Consider the following 18,907-nt stretch of genomic DNA (forward strand, 5'->3'; position numbering starts at 1 on the left):
TTCAGGGAAACACAGTATGTAGCACTTTTTCTAGGATGAGTTCACAAACTTAATTGTCCAACCTTATATATGCCCATGTTCAAAACAGCATTATTTGCAATCACTAAAAGATGGAAACAACCCAAGTGTTTATCAACAAATCAATGGATGCGCAAAATGTGATATATATATAATGGAAAAGTATTCATCCTTAAAAAGGAAGGAAATTCTGACACACGTTACAACATGAATGAACCTTAAAAATGTTATGCTAAGTGAAATAAGCAAAAGGACAAATACTGTATGATTCCACTTATATAAGGTACCCAGAGTAGTCAATTTCATAGAGGCAGAAAGTAGAATGGTGGTTGCCAGGGGTTGGGGATGAGAGAGAATGGGGCGTTATTGATTACTAAGTACAGAGTTTCAGTTTTGCAAAATGAAAAGAGTTCTGCAGATAATTGGTGATGATGGTAGCACGACACTGAATCTACTTAACGCCTCTAAACTGTACACTTAAAAATGGTTACGATGGTAAATTTTATGTTGTGTGTATTTTACCACAATACAAATAAAAAGAATGGTGAAAGTGGGCTTCCTTGCCTTGTTCCTGATTTTAGGATAAAAAAGCATTCAGTGTTTCACCATTATAAGGTCAACTGAAAGTTTTTCGTAGATTCTTTTTATCAAGTAAAGTTTCCTTGTACTTCTAGTTTGCTGAGAGTTTTTAATCAGGAATGGATAATGAATGTGACATTTTTGTCAGATGCCTTGTCTGCATTGATCAGTGTGACCACATGCTTTTCTGTCTTTAGCCTGTTAAAATGGTGGATTCCATTAATAGATTTTGAAATATTTTTAAGTGTACAGTTCAGAGGCGTTAAGCAGATTCACAGTGTTGTGGTACCATCACCACTATCTGTTCCCAAAACTTTTCAACAGCATTGCATTCATTGAGTAAATCTTCACTTGCTCATGGTATATGATTTTTAAATATATATACAGAGGGTGCCAAAAAAAGTACATATTTTAAGAAAGGAAAAACTATTAAAATTGTAATACTCAATATATACCGATACCAAAACATGAATACAAATCATGTTTGACTTCTGCAATTACAAGAGGTGCTCAAAGTGGTTACCATCAGTGTCCAGACACTTCTGATTACAGTGAACTACTGCTTGAGCAACGCTGACCAAAGTGTCCACTTGTATACATTTTTTGGCACCCCCTGTATGTGTAAGAATATATATACACTATATACAAAACATCTTTATTTGTTTTGGACTACAATGCTTCCAGTGGGGTTGCCTTTTTACCCCTTAATTGTGGTAAAATATATGTAACATAAAATTTGCCATTTTTAAGTGTACAGTTCAGAGGCGTTAAGTAGATTCCCAGTGTTGTGCTACTATCACCACTATCTGTTTTCAAAACTTTTCAACACCCCAAATAGAAACGCTGTAAACATTAAGCAATGACTCCTCCTTCTCCCATCCTCCCAGGCCTGGGTAACAGCTTTTCTACTTTCTGTCTCTATAAACTGGCCAATCAAATATATTTCCAATAAGTAGAAAGATACAATATTTGTCCTTTTGTGTCTGGCTTATTTCACTTAACATAACGTTTTCAAGGTTCATCTGTGTTGTAGCATGTATCAAAATTTTATTCCTTTTTATGGTTTAATAATGGACACTTTGGTTGTTTCCACCTTTGGCTGTTGTGAATAATGCTGCTATCGACATAGGCATACAAGTATGGTTTTGAATCCCTGTTTTGAATTCTTCTGAGTATATACTAACATTTTATGTATTCTTATTGCTGGATATAATTTGCTAATTTTGGAGGGGTGGTTTTTCTGTCTATATTTGTGAGGAATATTGGTCTACAGATTCCTTTTCTTTATTTTTGTTCAGTCTTTATCTGGTTTTGGAATGAGGGTAATGCTGGCCTCATAAAATGAATTGGAAAGTGCTGCCAACTCTTATTTTCTGGAAGAGGTTGCAAAGAATTGGTGTTAATTCCTCCCTAAATTAATGTTTGGTCGAATTCTTTCTACCAAAGAATGGATATTTCTTCCTTAGGTGCTTTTAAATAACAGATTAAATTTCTTTAATAGTTAACAGATTATTCATATTATCTGTTTCATCTTAGGTGAGCTTTTGGTATAATAGTTTGTGGTTTTTGAAGAATCTGTCCATTTTGTCTAAATGTTGAATATATATACATAGAATTATTTAGTTTTCTCTTATTTCCATTTTAATGTCTGTGAGGTCTGTAGTGATACCTTCTTTTTAATTCATAATAGTGGTCGTTTGTGTCTTCTCTCGTTTTTTTATTCTGTCTTGCTAAAAGTTTATCAATTTTATTGACATTTTCAAAGAAACAACTTGTGATTTTGTTAATTTATTTATTGTTTTCTGGTTATTTCATTGATTCTGCTCTTATCTTATTTCTTTCCTTCTGTTTGCTTTGGGTTTATTTGCTCTTCTTTTTCTAGTTACTTGAGGTGGATGCTTAGATTGTTAATTTAAGACATTTTTTTCTTTCTCAGTATAAGCATTTAATACTATAAATTTCTCTCTAAATACTGCTTTAAATTTTTTATATTCTATTTTCATCTGACCAGTGTATTTTTTATTTGCCTTGAGCTTTCTTCTTTGACCAATGGATAGTTCAGGAATGCATTGTTTAATTTCCAAATGTTTGGAGGTTTTTCGTTGTCTTTCTATATTTACTTTTAGTTTGATTTCATTGTAGTCAGAGAATATATTCTATATTATTTTAATTATTTTAAATTTGTTAAGATTGCTTTTATAACCCAGGATATGGTCTATCTTGTTGAATGTTCCATGTGTATGTGAAAAGAATGTATATTCTACAGTTGTTGAGTGAACTGTTCTGCAAATGATAATTAGATACTGTTGGTTGGTTATCTGGTCTACTATATCCATGCCAATCTTTTGTCTAGTTATTCTGAAAGAGGGATATTGAAGTACTCAATTTTAATTGTACATTTTTCTATTTCTCCTTTATGTTCTGTTGGTTTTTGCTTAATGTATTTTGAAGCTCTGTTATTTGGTACATATACATTCAGGATTATTTCCTTGGTATATTGGCCCTTTTATCATTATATAGTGTCCTCTGTCTCTAAGAAATTTCTTTAGTTATTTCCTATAGCCTATTTTACCTAGTATTTGTATAGCCACTCCAGTTTTCTCTTGATTGTTATATATTTTTATCCATTTACTTTTAACCTGCCTATGTCATATTTAAAATAAATTTCCTGTAGACAACATGTAGTTTTTAAAACATATTCTGCCAATTTCTGTCTACATATAGACCATTTACATTTAATGTAATTATTGATATGTCAGCACTTAAGTCTGCCATCTTTTTTCTTTCTGTTCATTTTAGTTTGCATTTTTCTGTTTCCTTTTTCCTGCCCTCCTGTAGATTACCTGAACATTTTTTAGTGTGCCAATTTGCTTTATCTATAGTTTTTTTTAGTATATCTCTTTGTATAGCTCTTTTTAGTGGTTGCTCTAGGATTTCAATATACATATAACTTATCTCTCTGGAACAGTGTTAACATTTTACCATGTCAAATGAAATGTAGACACCTTATTGCTAGTTAGGTCCCTTTAACCTCTCTGAATTATGAATACATAAATATATTTTTAATATGTTGAGAATAACATCAGACAGTAGTATAATTTGCTTTGAAACATCAAGCATTATTTTTAAAACTTCAGAGGAGGATAGTCTATTATATTTACCTATATATTTACTTGTTCCTTAAGCCTTTCCTCATTCCTAATGTTCTAAGCTTCCTCTGGCTTTTATTTTCTTTCTGTTTGAAGAACTTCAGCATTTCTTTTAATACAAGTTGGCTAGTGACAAATTCTATTAGTTTTCTTCATTTTGAAATGTCTTATTTCACATTCTTTCCTAAAGAATATTTTCGCTGGATAAAAAAGTCTGGATTGACATTTCTTTTCCTTCAGCACTTAAAAAATGTGCCACTGTCTCCTGGAGAAATCTACAGTCAAATTGTTCAACCCCTATAAAATGTAATGTGTCATTTCTCTCTGGTTCCTTTCAAGATTCTTTCTTTGTCCTTCATTTTCAGAAGTTTGATATTGATGTTCCTGGATATGAATTTCTTTGCATTTATCCTGTTTAAAGTTTATTCAGCTTCTTAAATCTGTAGGTTTATACAGTTTGCCAAATATGGGATGTTTTCAGCCATTATTTCTTCAAATATTTTTTCAGACCTACTTTCTTTCTGTTTTTCTTCTAGAACTTCAGTGATGTGAATGTTAGATCTTTTGTTATCATCACAAAGGTCCCCGAGGCTCCTTTTGTCCCAAAAGGCCCCTTTTAAATTTAAAAAGTCTACTTTTTTGTTCACACTACAATCTATTTACTCTCTGTTGTTCAGAGTGGATAATTTCTATTGGTCTATTATCAAGGTGACTGATTCCTTTCTCTCTTATCCCATTTTTCTATTTAGCCCTTCCAATGAGTTTTATTTCAGTTAGTGTATTTTTTAGTTCTAAAATTTCAATTCAGTTCTTTATGTCTTCTATCTTTTTGCTGTGACTTTCTATTCTTTAATTTGTTTCAAGAGTTTTCATGATTGATCATTGAAGCATTTTTACAATAGTTATTTTTAAATTCTCATCAGATAGTTCCAACATCTGTGTCATCTTGGTATTGGCATCTATTTATTGGCTTTTCCCAGTCTATTTAATATTTTCCTGGTTTTTGAGATGATGAGTATAATGAATTATTTTCTCGTATCCTAGACATTTGGAGTATTATATTATGAGATTCTAGTCCCTTTTTAAATCTTGTCACTGACAGGGCAATAATTAGAGCTCTGTTCACACATACCCAGGGCCAGTCACCTTGCAAAATAGCTGGATCACAAGTTTTGGGATTTTGGATAATTTGTTACATAGTAATTATATATTTGTTACATGGTAACACCACACACACACACACACACACACGTGTGTGTACATGCATTTGTATATAAAGGGGGAGATTTTATGTTATGAATATATGTATGCATAGATAATTCTTTTGTTCCCTGGACTCCAGAGGCAGTAGAGTAAAAATGGCTACATAGGATCCTAGGTAGGGTGGGGATCAGAGGTGATAGAACCCAGCCATAGTTTAAGGGATCTGAGAGCTGGGCTATATATCTGAAGTGGCCAACTCACATGGCTGGCAGTCAATGCCGAGTGAGGGTGGGAGCATGATCTCAGGGTAATCACGATAGGTGCCTTCCCCAGTGTGAGAGTCTCAAGAACACCAAGCAGAAGCTGCCTTGTCTTTTCTGAGTTAGCTTCACGGGTCATGCAGCACCCATAGTTACACATGAGTCACTAAGGGCAGCCTAGATTTAAGGGAAGGGGACAGACCCACTTCTCAGTGGGGGAAGGGTCAAAGACTTATTTTTAAATTACAACAGTCTGCACTCTCTGGCCACAAAGCATTTACATTCCTTCCACAGGCAAATTCACACCTTTCTTTCCACAGTTTCAAAAGTCTCATCTATTTTGCATTAGATTCACCAACGAGGTCCAGGACCACGTCATCTAAATGAGATCCAGGTGTTGAGGAGGCCACACTATTGTGTGGATACAGGAACTCTTGAGCACTTCCTGAGGAAGGGAAGCAGGTGCAGCTATTTGGGAGAGCGATAGATGAGTACTTACAACTGCACTGCCCATTATGGTAGCCACCAGACACATATAGCAATTCAATTTAAATTAAAGAAAAATGAAAGAAACTGAAAATTCAGTTCCTCCATTGCACAGCCAAATTTTAAGCACTCAACAGCCACATGTCGTTAGTGGCTACTATATTGGACAGTTCAGATACAGAACACTTCCATTGTGGCAGAAAGTCCTATTGAATAATGCGGACCAGACAATATAAGTACAGGTATGCCCTGTGGCCCAGACATCCTACTCCTGAATATGTCTTAGTTTTGGGTCTTCCAAAAACATGCCCTCAACCGAGGGTGCAGGTGGTTTATTTGGGAAGTGTCCCCAGGAAGCACAAGAGAGTGGGGAAATTGGGACTGGAAGAGAAAAAAGCCAATAAATGGTGCAGGGTCTGGACTACAGTGAGGCAGCTGAGGCATCTAGGGCACTTGCCTGAACCTGAGAGCGAGCACCTTCTTAAATTTTGCACACTAGGCATGTGGGCTTCCTCACCTTAGTCCCTGCCCTGAAAGGGTGAATGCTGTAAGCATCTAGATGAAGCTCCTTGTTCCGGGAACCCTTTGAGGATTTAAGGAATCATGTAGAACACACCTCAGAACTGATACACTGAGGAAAAGGGATGCAGAGTATTTATTCACCGGCTCTGACTCTCACTGATTGAGGAATGCCCCTGAAGAATTAATCCTGGCACTTCCGGTGTGTTGTGCACGCAGACAGGAGAAAGAGTTCATACAGAAGCAGAACAATACCGGCACGTGAGGTGGGAAGCTGTCAGTATGTGGGGAAACTACCCACCCTTTCAACAGGAGCAAGAAGATGAGCTGAGGGGATATGGTGGGGGCATTAGCTGGGGTGCTCTGGTATATCCTAGAAAACCTCCCACAGTGAGGACATGTGAGAGCCTTATGGTGATGGGGAGCTGGAGGCAAACTAAGTGTCCATCACTGGGAGACTAGATAAGAACAGAAAAGTGAAAGTGCTGTGGGCACACCATGGAATACGATGCAGCAATTAGAAGCAGAGAACTTAATGTGCACCGCTATACATCATCTCAGAAATGTACTGTTAAATTTTTTTAAAAAAAGGAAGCGATAGAATAAGATTTATAGCACAATCCCATTTATGTAAATTGGAAACACATATACCCACACAAAACCACAAATTATAAAGATATATCAAGTGTATTAAAGAGGGTGCCTGTGAAGGGGAGGGGTGGGAGTGGAGATTGGGTATGGGGGCACCAGTAAAACCTTAGAGGGTCTTTCATGGGCCAATTGAGATTCTGTTATGATCTGAAGAATATGATTAATAACTTGCTGTACTTGAGGGCCAAGAAAAAAATAATGAAAAATACAAAGTGCCTGAATGTCAAAGCAATTCCCTATTTGCTACACAAATATTATTACTGTGGGGCGGGGAGTGGGGGGGGTGGTGATGATGATAGCAAAGCAACCAGACTCTGCCTGCCTTCTGGAAGATCTCCTGACAGCCTTCGTACCAGGCAGCTCCTCGGATCCCCAGCAAATGTTCTTGCCCCAGTGCATGAGGAGCTCCCTACCCTGTCATGTTACCCAGCGGGAGAGAAAGGAGAGCTGGGTGTCTGTGATTCCTAGAGGTGCCCAGCTTCTACTTTGGCTGTTTATAGAATAGGGAGATACTCACATGGGACTCTTTAAACCCCAGCTCTGCGATTAACCAGCTGTGAGACCTAAGGCAAGACACTTTTCCTTCCTGTGCCTCAGTTTCCTCACAGGTAAAATAGAGATGATCATAAAAATAAGTACAGCAGTTCCTCGAACAATGTTGTTTTATTCAATGTCATTGCATTATAATGTTACTGAGAAGAAAAATCGATTCCCGGCTGGGGTCACTGTCTGTGTGAAGTTTGCACGTTTTCCCCGTGTCTGCAAGGGTTTTCTCCGGGGACTTCAATTTCCTCCCAATTATTGTGTCCGAATTTTCCCAGTATGAGTAAGTGTGGGTGTGTGCGAGTGGCCCTGCGATGCAGGGCTCCTGTCCAGGGTGGACACCACCGTGCACCCTGAGCTGCCAACAAGGCTCCAGACACCTGTGACCCCGCAAAAGCAGACCAGAAAATCATTATTTTACTTGTTTTTATGAACCTTTCTTTAATGTATGGATAGCTCACATTCATTTCAATGTTTAATACTAGCAGTGTTTTGGGGTGGCAGGTTAAATCAGTTGGTTAGAGCGCGGTGCTCTTAACAAGGTTGTACGTTCGATCCCCACATGGGCCACTGTGAGCTGTGCCCTCCACAGCTAGATTGAAACAACTACTTGACTTGGAGCTGATGGGTCCTGGAAAGACACACTTAAAATAAATAAAAGTTTTATATCTATATATTAGACATGTTTTGGATCTTTATTTACAAGTCTGGTGATATTTTTGTGACCAGAAATATGCTGTAGGAATTTAATTCTTGTTTATATCAGTTAGCCTATAGTCAAATTGATTTCGTTAGATGGGTTCCAAGAACCTGCCAATGACATTAAGTAAGGATTTACTGTCCTCACAGGAATGTTCGAAGCATAAACCATGCTTAAAGCAGGGGAGGAAGTTCCCTGTCTGCCACTCAGGCAGGCTCACCCTTACCCTGCCCAGTCCCTGCCCTGCTGTGACAGCTGCCTATCCGTCTACCTGCCACAGCTCCCCAAAGTCCCAAAGACTCCTAAACTAGGCTCAGGAATTTCTCAGGCTCCCTCCCGGGATTGATTTCAGTTTCTCTTTCCTTCAGGGCAGGGCTCTGTGCTCACCTGCCCCGCCCCCCACACACCTGTGAGCTCACCTGACTCAGCAGCTGGCCCCACCCACTCATGCCTTTTAAGTCAACGTTGAAATCGAAATTTCCACTTGCTTTTTCGCTTTACACACATCATCCAGGATTGCTCATTTTGCTTGGTTAAAAAGCCAAGCCATGAAGCCAGGGAAGCAGTTGCGATTTTGCCATGCTTGCAACTTGGTTCCTCGCGTTTGTAGCCTTAGGGCTGGGCTTGGCCAGAGCAGGCCCTGTCCCTCCTTCCACCTCAACCAGGACGGGCTGTGACATAGGAAAGTTCAAATCTCTGCCACCAACGGAATGGAAAGCCTTCAGGAAAGCCAAAGATGCCTTGGTGAGTACCTATTGCTTTTTTTAAAAATTGAGATATAATTGACATACAACATTATAATAGTTTGGGGCGTACCACATAGTGATTTGATACTTGTATATATTGCTAAATAATCACCACAATGTCTAGTTAACATCCGTCACTGTATATAGTTACAGAATTGTTTTTTTTCTTGTGATGAGAACTTTTTTCTTTCAGTCTTGCATTTAACTTTCTTGTTAAATTCCCTTACTAATCCTATAGTTTGCCATAGATTGTTTTAGTTTTTCTCCATAAACAGACATGTCAAATGCAAATGAGTTTTACTCTTCCTTTCCATTCGTTATACCTCTTATTTATCTTGCTTTATTAAACGGACTAGAACCTTAATACATGTTAAATAGAAGTGAGAATAGTGAATATCTTTGTCTTGTTCCTGAACTCCGGGAGAAAAGTGTCATTTCACTATCCATTCATATATTGATGGACACTGAGGTTGCTTCCATATCTTGGCTATTATTAGTAATGCTGTAGTAAACGTAGGGGTGCATATATCATTTCAAATTAGGGTTTTTGTTTTCTTTGGATAAATACCCAGAAGCGGAATTATTGGATCATATGGCAGCTTTATTTTTAAGTTTGTGAGGCATCTCTGCTGTTTCTATAGTGGCTGCACTCATTTACAATCCCACCAATAGCATACAAGGGTTTCCTTTTCTCCACATCCTCACCAGCACTTGTTATTTGTCGATTTTTTTGATGCTAGCCATTCTAACAGGTGTGAGGTGATAGCTCATGGTGGTTTTAACTTGCATTTCCCTGATGATTAGTGATGATGAGGATCTTTTCATATGTCTGTTGGCCATCTGTATGTCTTCTTTGGGGAAATACCTATTCAGATCCTCTGACCATTTTTTTCATTGGATTGTTTTGGTGGGTTTTAATTTTTTTGGTGTTAAATTGTATGAGATCTTTATAGTTTTTTGGATATTAACCCCTTATCAAATATATAATTTGCAAATATCTTCTCCATTTAGTAGGTTGTCTTTTTCTTTTGTTGATGGTTTCCTTCGCTGTGCAAAAACTTTTTAGTTTGATGTAGTCCTGCTTGTTTATTTTTTGTTTTGTTGCCCTTGCCCAAGGAGATACATCCAAAAAGAGACTGCTAACACCAATATCAAAGACTGCTCATGTTTTCTTCTAGGAGTTTTATGGTGTCAGGTCATACATTTAAGCTTTTATTCCACTTTGAGTTTATTTTTGTACATGGTGTAATAAAGTAGTCTGATTTCATTTTTTTTTTTTTTTGCATTCTTTTTTTACCCCCTTTCTTCCGCCTCCCCCCACACTCCAGTTCAAGCCATTGTTTCTCAGTGTAGTTGTGTAGGACACAGCTCCTTGGCCCATGCTGGTATTATGAGCCTTGCACTCCCCTGGCTGATCTCCAGTCATTGGTGGGCCACTCACAGCAGCTCATGGCCGCACATTGTAGCCTGCAGCAGCACACAACAACCCATGCCAACCTCCAGCTGCTCAGCGCAGCCCAGCTCCAGGGAAAGCTGTCATTCACAATCTTAGCTGTAGAGGGCGCAGCTCATTGGCCCATGTGGGAATTGAACCTGGGACCTCAGCTTAAAGAGCACTGTGCTCCACCCACCTGAACCACATGTTCGGTGCCTATTTCATTTTTTCCCCCATGTATTTGTCCAGTTTTCCCAACAACACTTATTAAAGAGACTGTCCGTACCATATTGTATATCCTTGCCTCCTTTGTCATAGATTTATTGACCATATAAGCAAGGATTTATTTCTGGGATACCTATTCTATCCATTGAGCTATATATCTGTTTTTATGCCAGCATCATACTATTTTGATTATTGTACTTTTGTAGTACAGTTTGATATCAGGGAATCTGATAGCTCCCACTTTGATCTTTCTCAAGATTTTCTTTTCTTTTCTTTTTTTGGCTATTTGGGATCTTTTCCACATAAATTTTAGGATTAGTTGTTTTAGTTCTGAGAAGAATGTCATTGGTATTTGTAATAGGGATTGCATTGAATCTGTATATTGCTTTAGGCAATAAGAACATTTAATAATGTTAATCCTTTCAATACATGAGCAAGGTATTCCCATTCATTTGTATCCTCTTCAATTTATTTCTTCAGTGTCTTACAGTTGTCTAAGTGCAGGTCTTTCACCTCTTTGGGTAAATTTATTCCTAGATATTTTATGCTTTTTGATGCATTGTAAATGGGATTGTTTTCTTAATTACTCCTTCTGATTGTTTATTATTGGTGTATAGAAACACAACAGGTTTCTGTATGTTGATTCTGTATACTACAAAAATGAATTCATTTATTAGTTCTAATAGTTTTTTTGGGTGGTGGATTCTTTAGTATATATAGTATCATGTCATCAGCAAATAATGAGAGTTTTATGTCATCCTTTCCAATTTGGATGTCTTTTATTTCTTTTTCTTGTCTGATTGCTATGACGAGGAATTCCAATACTATGTTGAATAGAAGTGGTGATATTGGGCATCGTTGTGTTGTTCCTGATCTTAGAGGAAAAGCTTTAATATTTTCACCATTAATTATAATATTCGCTGTGGGTTTATCATATATAGTCTTTATTATGTTGAGATGTGTTCCTTCTGTACCTGCTTTATTGAGAGGTTTAATCATAAAAGCATGTTGAATTTTGTTTTATGCTTTTTCTGCATCTATTGAGATGATCATATAACTTTATCCTTCCTTTTGTTAATGTGATCTATCACATTGATTGATTTATGTATATTGAACCATCCTTGTATCCCTGGGATAAATCCCACTTGGTCATGGTGTAAGATCCTTTTAATGTATTGTTGAAACCAGTTTGCTAATATTTTGTTGAGAATTTTTGCATCTATGTTCATCAAGGATATTGACCTGTAATTATCGTTTTGTAATATCTTTGTTTTTTGGTATAGGAGTAATGCTGGCCTCATAAAATGAGTTTGGAAGTATTCCTTCCTCTTCAATTACTTGAAACAGTTTAAGAAGCATAGGTATTAATTTTTCTTTAAATGTTTTGTAGAATTCACCTGTGAAGCCATGTGGTCCTTTTATTTGTTAGGAGTTTTTTTTCTGCTTCAATTTCACTGCTAGTAATTTGTCTTTATATTTTTTCCTGGTTCAGTCTTGGAAGTTTTATACTTCTAGAAATTTATCCATTTCTTCTAGACTATCAAATTTATTGTCATATAATTGTTCATACTATACTTTAATGGGTCTTTGTATTTTTGCTATCTGTTGTAACTTCTCTTTTATCTATGATTTTATTTACGTGAGCTTTCTCTTTTTTTGTTGATGAGTTTGGCTAAAAGTTTATCAATTTTGTTTATCTTTTCAGTGAACCAGCTCTTAGTTTCATTGATCTTTGCTATTGTGTTTTTAATTTCTATTTTGTTTATTTCCACTGTGATCTTAATTATCTCCTTCCTTCTGTTTACTTTAGGTTTTGTTTGTTCTTCTGTTTCTAGTTCATTTAGGTATAAAGTGAGATTGTTTATTTGGAATTTTTCTCATTTCTTGAGGTTAGCCTGTATAGCTATGAATTTCCCTCTCGGAATTGCTTTAGCTGCATCCCATAAATTTTAAAAAATTGTGTTTCATTTTCCTTTGTCTCAAGGTAGTTTTTGAGTTTCTGTTTGATTTAATCCATTGGTTGTGTAGTAGCATGTCATTTAGTCTCTACGTATTTGTGCTTTTTCCAAATTTCTTCCTGTAGTTATTTCTAGTTTCAAGTTATTGTGGCCATAAAAGATGCTTTCTATGATTTCAATCTTCTTGAATTTACTGAGGCTTATGATATGACCTAATATGTTATCTGTCCGGGAGATACTTGGAAAAATAAAAGTGTATTCTGCAGCTTTGGATTAAATGTTCAATAAATATCTGTTAAGTCAATCTAATCTAATATGACATTTAAGGCTATTATTTCCTTATATGATAAATCTTCTGTTTGGATGGTCTATCCATAGATGTGAGTGGGGTATTAAAATCCCCTATTATTGTATACTTTGAATTTCTCCCTTTATGTCCTTTAATATTTGCTTTATATATCTATGTGCTCCTATGTTGGGCATGTAGATATTTATGATTGTTATATCCACGTTGGATTGACCCCTTTATAATTATATGATGTCCTTCTTTGTCTATTTTTATAGTTTTTGTTTTAATGTCTGTTGTATCTGATGTTTCTACCCCAGCTTTCTTTTCATTTTTATTTGCATGGAATATCTTTTTCTATCCCTTTACTTTCAGTCTGTATGCGTCTTTCAATTTGAAGCAAGACTCTTGTAAGCAGCATATAGATGGGTGATGTTTTTTAATCCATGCAGCCACCCTATGTCTTTTTACTGGAGCACTAATCCATCTACATTTAAAGTAATTGTTGATAAGTATGTACTTATTGCCATTTTGTTCATTGTATTTTAATTGTTTTTATGGTTCTCTGTTTCTTTCTTTTTCTCTTAATCTCTCCCCTTATGATTTACTGGTTTTCTTTAGTGTTTTGTTTGGGTTCCTTTCTCTATTCTTTTGTATCTTTTATAGGTTTTTGATTTATGGTTATCATGAGGTTTATGGATATCATTCTATGTTTATAGCAGTCTATTTTACGCTAATAGGCATTTAAGTTAAAATATGTTATAAAACTACTACATTTTTATTCCCCCCTCTATGCTTTATGTTTTTGAGGTCATATTTTACATCTTTCTGTGTATCTCCTAAGTGTTTATTGTAGTTTGAGTTGAGTTTGGTAATTCTGTCTTTTGACCTTTATAGTATCTTTTAAAATGTCCAATACATTGTATTTATTAAATATTTGACTTTACCTGTGAAATTTTCATCTCCCTTTCTCACATTTTCTTAATTCTGGTTATAGCTTTTCCCTTTCTGTTTAAAGACCCCTTAACATTTCTTGTAAAGCTGGTATAATGGCGATGAACTCTGGTTTTTTGCTTGTCCTGGAAACTCTTTATATCTCCTTCAATTCTGAATAATAACCTTGCTGGGTAAATTATTCTAGGTTGAAGGTTCCTTTCTTTCAGCACTTTAAAGATGTTTTGTCACTCTTTTCTGGCCTGTAAAGTTGCTGCTGAGAAATCCTCTGATAGCCTTATGGCATTTCCTTTACATGTAACTAGTTGCTTTCCTCTTGCTGCCTTCAAAATTGTCTATTTATCTTTTGCCATTTTAAATACAATATGCCCTGGTGTAGGTCTCTGTGGGTTCATTTTGTTTGGAACTCTCTGTGCTTCGTGGACCTGAATGTCTTTTTCCGTTCTCAGTTTAAAAGAGTTTTCAGCCATTATTTCTTCAATAAAGTTTCTGTTCCTCTCTCTCTTTCTTCTCCTTTTGGGATTCCTATAATGCCAATGTTTGTGAGCTTGATGTTGTCCCTGAGGTCTCTTAAACTGTGCTATTTTTTTAAATTCTTTTTTCTTTTTGCTCTTCTGATTGATTGATTTTCATTAATCTGTCTTCCAGGTTGCTGGTCCATTCTTCTGCATTAGCTAATCTGGTGTTGATTCCTTCTAATTTGCTTTTGATTTCAGTTACTGTATTCTTCAGTTCTGCTTGATTCTTTATTATACTTTTTAACTCTTTGTTGAAATTCTCCCTAACTTCCTCTATTCCACTCTCATGTTTGGTAAGCATCCTTACGACTTTTTTTTTTTTTTTTTTTTTTTTGTAAATTCTTTATCAGGCAAATTATTTATCTCCATTTCCTTTGGGTTTTTATTTGCCCCCCACCCCAGGGATTTTTTTTTTGTTTGTACCCTCATTTGAGACATATTCTTCTGTCTTTCTTGTCATTTTGTTTGATTTTCCATGTTTATATGAATTGGACAAAATAGCTCTCTCCCAGTCTTGAAAAAATGGCCTTGTATAAAAGTGAACTTTGTATAGGCTGTCTGTGCTGGGTGGTTTTGGCAGGCCAGTTGGAGCCAAGCAAGTGCCTACAGCATCTAAAGTGCTAGCCTATCAAGCTAAAGCTGCTCTAGGTGGGAGGTCAGGTGCCTGTTGTAATGCCCTGTTGATAATGCTTGCTACCTTTGTTCAGAGCCAAAATGGGCTCCAGGCAGTGTGGCTGGAAACATGCTGCAGTGACCTTGCAGGTAGGCCAGAGCACCCAAATGCAGCTCCTTCCTACCCTATTGAGGTAGAGGGGAACATAAACAATGGTGCTCTCATTTGCACCTCCAATCCCAGAGAGTTCCCACAGTTTCCTAGCATTTTCTATCCAGTCTCTTTCTCTCATTTATTGTTTAGAAGCTGTTCATTCAGCCCTCAGTTGTCTCTCAAGAGTAATTATTCTATATATAGGAGTATATTTCAGTGTGCTCCTGGAAGCGTGAGAGTTCAGCATCCTCCTATGCTGCCACCATCTTGGATCTGTGAGCTGTTGTTGTAGGCTATCCCCTACCCCTCCTACTTTGGCCAAGCTGCTACCCTGCTACTGTGAACTAATAACCTCTGTCCTCCTCCTATGGGCTAGCATTTAGTTGTTCAGCTATGGTTAATCTCCATCCTTTCTGCCATAGGTTAAAGTCAAGCTCTCCTGCTACAACTACCTCCTTACTCCTATGGGCTAGCATCCTACTTTGGGCTAACCTCTGCTCTTGCTCTCCAGCAAAATTCACTGAAAATCCAGAGCTGCAGCTTCAGCCTCTTCCCCAGGAAATGGGAACTGACAGAGCTGCAAGTGAGTTGAAACTGAGGCCACCCTTACCCTCACCTGGCCCCTCTTCCTCTCTCCTTAAGTGCCACCCCCCCCCCCACCGCCTTTATCTCATCTGTCCTTCTCTCTGTTTGGTCTCATCTCACCTGTCCTGTGCCCCTGCCCATCTTCAAATGCTCCCTTGACTCTGTCCCTCCCTGGGTCCCTTTTGTCATCTTTCTGCCTGTCCGTCTTACCTTCCTTCTCATTTCTCTCTTCTTTTTTCTCCTGGGGTCTGTCCCCCCACCTGTTCCTCTTCCCCCACCCAACTTGTCGCTGTCTACTCTCAATAGTGATTCCTTTTTCCCCTCTCACTTGTCCTACTCACCACTGACTCTCACCTATGTCCCTCATCATGTTTCTTCCACTGAGATTTTCCCAACATACACTCCTCCTTCATTCACCCTTCTCACCAGGGCATCTAACTGTCCCCCTCTCACTGACCTCCCTAACCTGTTATCTTCTTACCCATCCCCGTTCCATGTCCCTCAAACCTCTGTGACCTCCATGAATCACCTTTCATTAGTCTCCATTTCACTTTTTCACCTCTCTTCCCTTATCTTTTTGCCTTACCTATATCCTCTTTATCTGCATCTTTCCTTATGTGTTCCCTCTCACCTGTCCTAGCACCTGTCCCCATCACATGTGCCCTTATCACCTGCCCTCCTTTCCTGTACTTCCTACCTGTCCCCACTTAACGGGGCCTTCTTGCCTATCCTTCCTCAGCATTCCACCTCACCTGCCTTTCTCACCTGTTCTTTCTCACTTACCCTCAGGTATGGGAGCGCCCTGTGGCCTTGGAGGCTGAGCTTGCCCTGACACTGAAGGTTCTGGAGAACATGGCTGACTCATCTCTAGGGGACATCCTGGACCAGCCCCTTCACACACTGCACCACATCCACTCTGAGCTCCAGGCCTGTGTGAGTGCTCCAGACACCTAGGCCATGTCTGAAGGCTCTGGGCATATGGGATCTCATTCCTCTGTCCCAGGCCCTGCCTCACACAGCACCCTCTTCTGCCCACAGATCTTACCTCAGCCTGTAACAGACTCCAGGCCCCATGGCCTCCTCTACCACTGGCTACACCGGCTCCAGAAGGCCCCCAAAAAGGTGAGTTATCCAGGAGGAGGATGGATGCCTGGGCTCTGGATAAGGAAGGAGGCTGATGCCTGGGCAATAGGAAACCATGTTCTGATCTTTCTCACAGTTGTCTCAAGAATCCCTTGAATGCACTGTCACACTCAACCTCTTCCGCCTCCTCACACGGGACCTGAATTGTGTAGCCAAGGGAGATCTGTGTGTCTGAGAACCTGGACCCACCCCCAGCTCATCTGGAAGCCCAGACCTTATTTAAGCACTAAACCCCACCCCTGCCTTAAGTTATTTCTTTTCACCCCTTATTTATGGAGCTGCAGCCCTGACTCAGGCCTGAAAGAAATTTTTATTTTTCTACTTTTATACAATATGTTCAAATAAACAACAAAGAATTGGAACCTTCTGTGATTAGTGAATCCTTGAGTATATGTGTGACTCTGAATAGCTGTATGGTGCAGGCAAAATTTATGACTGGTTGTGTATATTTGTATGTGCCTGACCTCTGTGACTGTATCCCAGTGAGTGTCTGCCTGAAAATGAGTCTAATTAAAGGTGCATATCTCTCTTTTCCATGTATACGTAGGACAGATGGAAGTCTGTATCAATCAGGATACTTTATCCTATAATAAGTATCAGAAACCAAACTCAAATAAGTAGAATGAAAATGAGTTTATTATCCCACATAACAAAAATTCAGTTGGCAGGGAAGTTCTAAGACTGATTCATTCATTCAATAATGTCATTGGGGAACTAGGTTCTTTCTATTTCTGTTGACTGACTCTTACTCTGGTTACCTCATGGTCTCAAGATGGCAGCCACAGCTCCAGCTGTCACACGCAAACAACATCCTCCACGTCATAACAAACCACCCCAAACTTAACGGAATAAAACAACAACCATCTTATTATGCTCACAGATTCTATGGGTCACAAATTTGGACAAGACTTAGTGTGGATAGCTTGCCTCTGCTCCACAATGTTTAGGGTCTTGATTCTTCCGCAGTTCTTAAAAGCAAGGAAAACCTTTCAGAGACACTCTCTATTGGATGTGCATGCTTGTCTCATTGGCTAGAATTTAGTCACATGCGCAAGCCTAACCCAATCACTGGCAAAGAAGACGTAATTACGGAGATAGTGTTAGACTAACAAAGATCTACCTCTGACACTAGGGAAAATATAACCCCAGGGAGAGTGAATACCTGAATAAAATTAGAGCTCTACCAGCAGGGAAAGGTGGGAGATGGACCTAGGGAGCAGCCTAAAATGGCATGTGGAGGTTCCAAGTTTGTGAATCTCTTGCAGGACTGATATCCAGTGGGTCCTCAATGATAGCACTATTTCTGTTGTTAAAATCTTGAAATACTTTCATACCAGTTGGCAAATAGCTACTTCCCCAAGGTCCCCCTAAACAAACTCGTTCCACCTACACTGTCCCAGCCCTCCCCCTGAAGCCCCTAGACCTCTCCACAATTCAGAAATGAAAAAGTTAGTACCTGATATAGAGGGCCGAGGTGGGGGTTCCAGGTTCTGCTCCAACATGTGGCCAGCGTGCATTCTGATCCTAGCAACAATGCCAGTTGTTAAATAGCTTGCTGGCATCGCCATGTGTATTGTGGTTTTTTAAAAGTGGCCACCAATTCTTTGACATTCCTCCCTTCAAGAAGTGGAGTCAATGGTCCCCTCTCATTGAACCTGGACATGTGACTTCTTCAATCAATAGAGTGCCCTGGAAGGCAAGCCCTGTGCCTTCCAACACCAAGTTCACCTAACTCCCTCAGAACACGCATTCTCAGACTCTCCCTCTTGCAACCCAACCGCTGCCAGAAACTCAAACCATATGGAGAGGCCACATGTACATACTTCGGTTGACAATCCCAACTGAACTCAGCTTTGTAGTCATTCCAGCTCAGTAACCAGACACGTGAGTGAAGAAGTGTCCAGATGATCCGAGCTCCCTAAGTTGGTGCAAAAATAATTGCGGTTTTGCCTTTTTTTACTGTTTTAAACCGCAATTACTTTTGCACCAACCTAATAAAATAATTTTTGTTTTATGCCACTAAGTTGTTTGGGTTTTTTTTACGAGCAACAGATAATTGGCAAAGTGTGGCAGCCACCAGCACATCACAATCCATTGTGAGGCATGTCACAAGAAATTTATTACCAAGAGTAACCCATTGAAGTTTCTGAATGGTTGAGTTTTTGTCAAATTACAAGGGTTTC

General features: G+C 38.5%; 1 protein-coding gene across 1 annotated transcript; it reads left to right on the plus strand.

Annotated features, from left to right (window-relative positions):
• Window positions 1-5,911: 5,911 nt before the first annotated feature.
• On the plus strand, window positions 5,912-16,899 carry LOC308489884 (interferon lambda-3-like; the record flags this gene model as incomplete). Its single annotated transcript, XM_081031507.1, has 6 exons — window positions 5,912-5,937; window positions 8,774-8,852; window positions 15,508-15,579; window positions 16,371-16,514; window positions 16,620-16,703; window positions 16,801-16,899. 6 exons carry the CDS (start codon window positions 5,912-5,914, stop codon window positions 16,897-16,899), a joined length of 504 nt encoding a protein of 167 aa, XP_080887633.1.
• Window positions 16,900-18,907: the final 2,008 nt, after the last annotated feature.

Source organism: Rhinolophus hipposideros (genome assembly GCF_964194185.1).
Source record: "Rhinolophus hipposideros genome assembly, chromosome: 21".
Lineage (NCBI taxonomy): Eukaryota > Metazoa > Chordata > Mammalia > Chiroptera > Rhinolophidae > Rhinolophus > Rhinolophus hipposideros.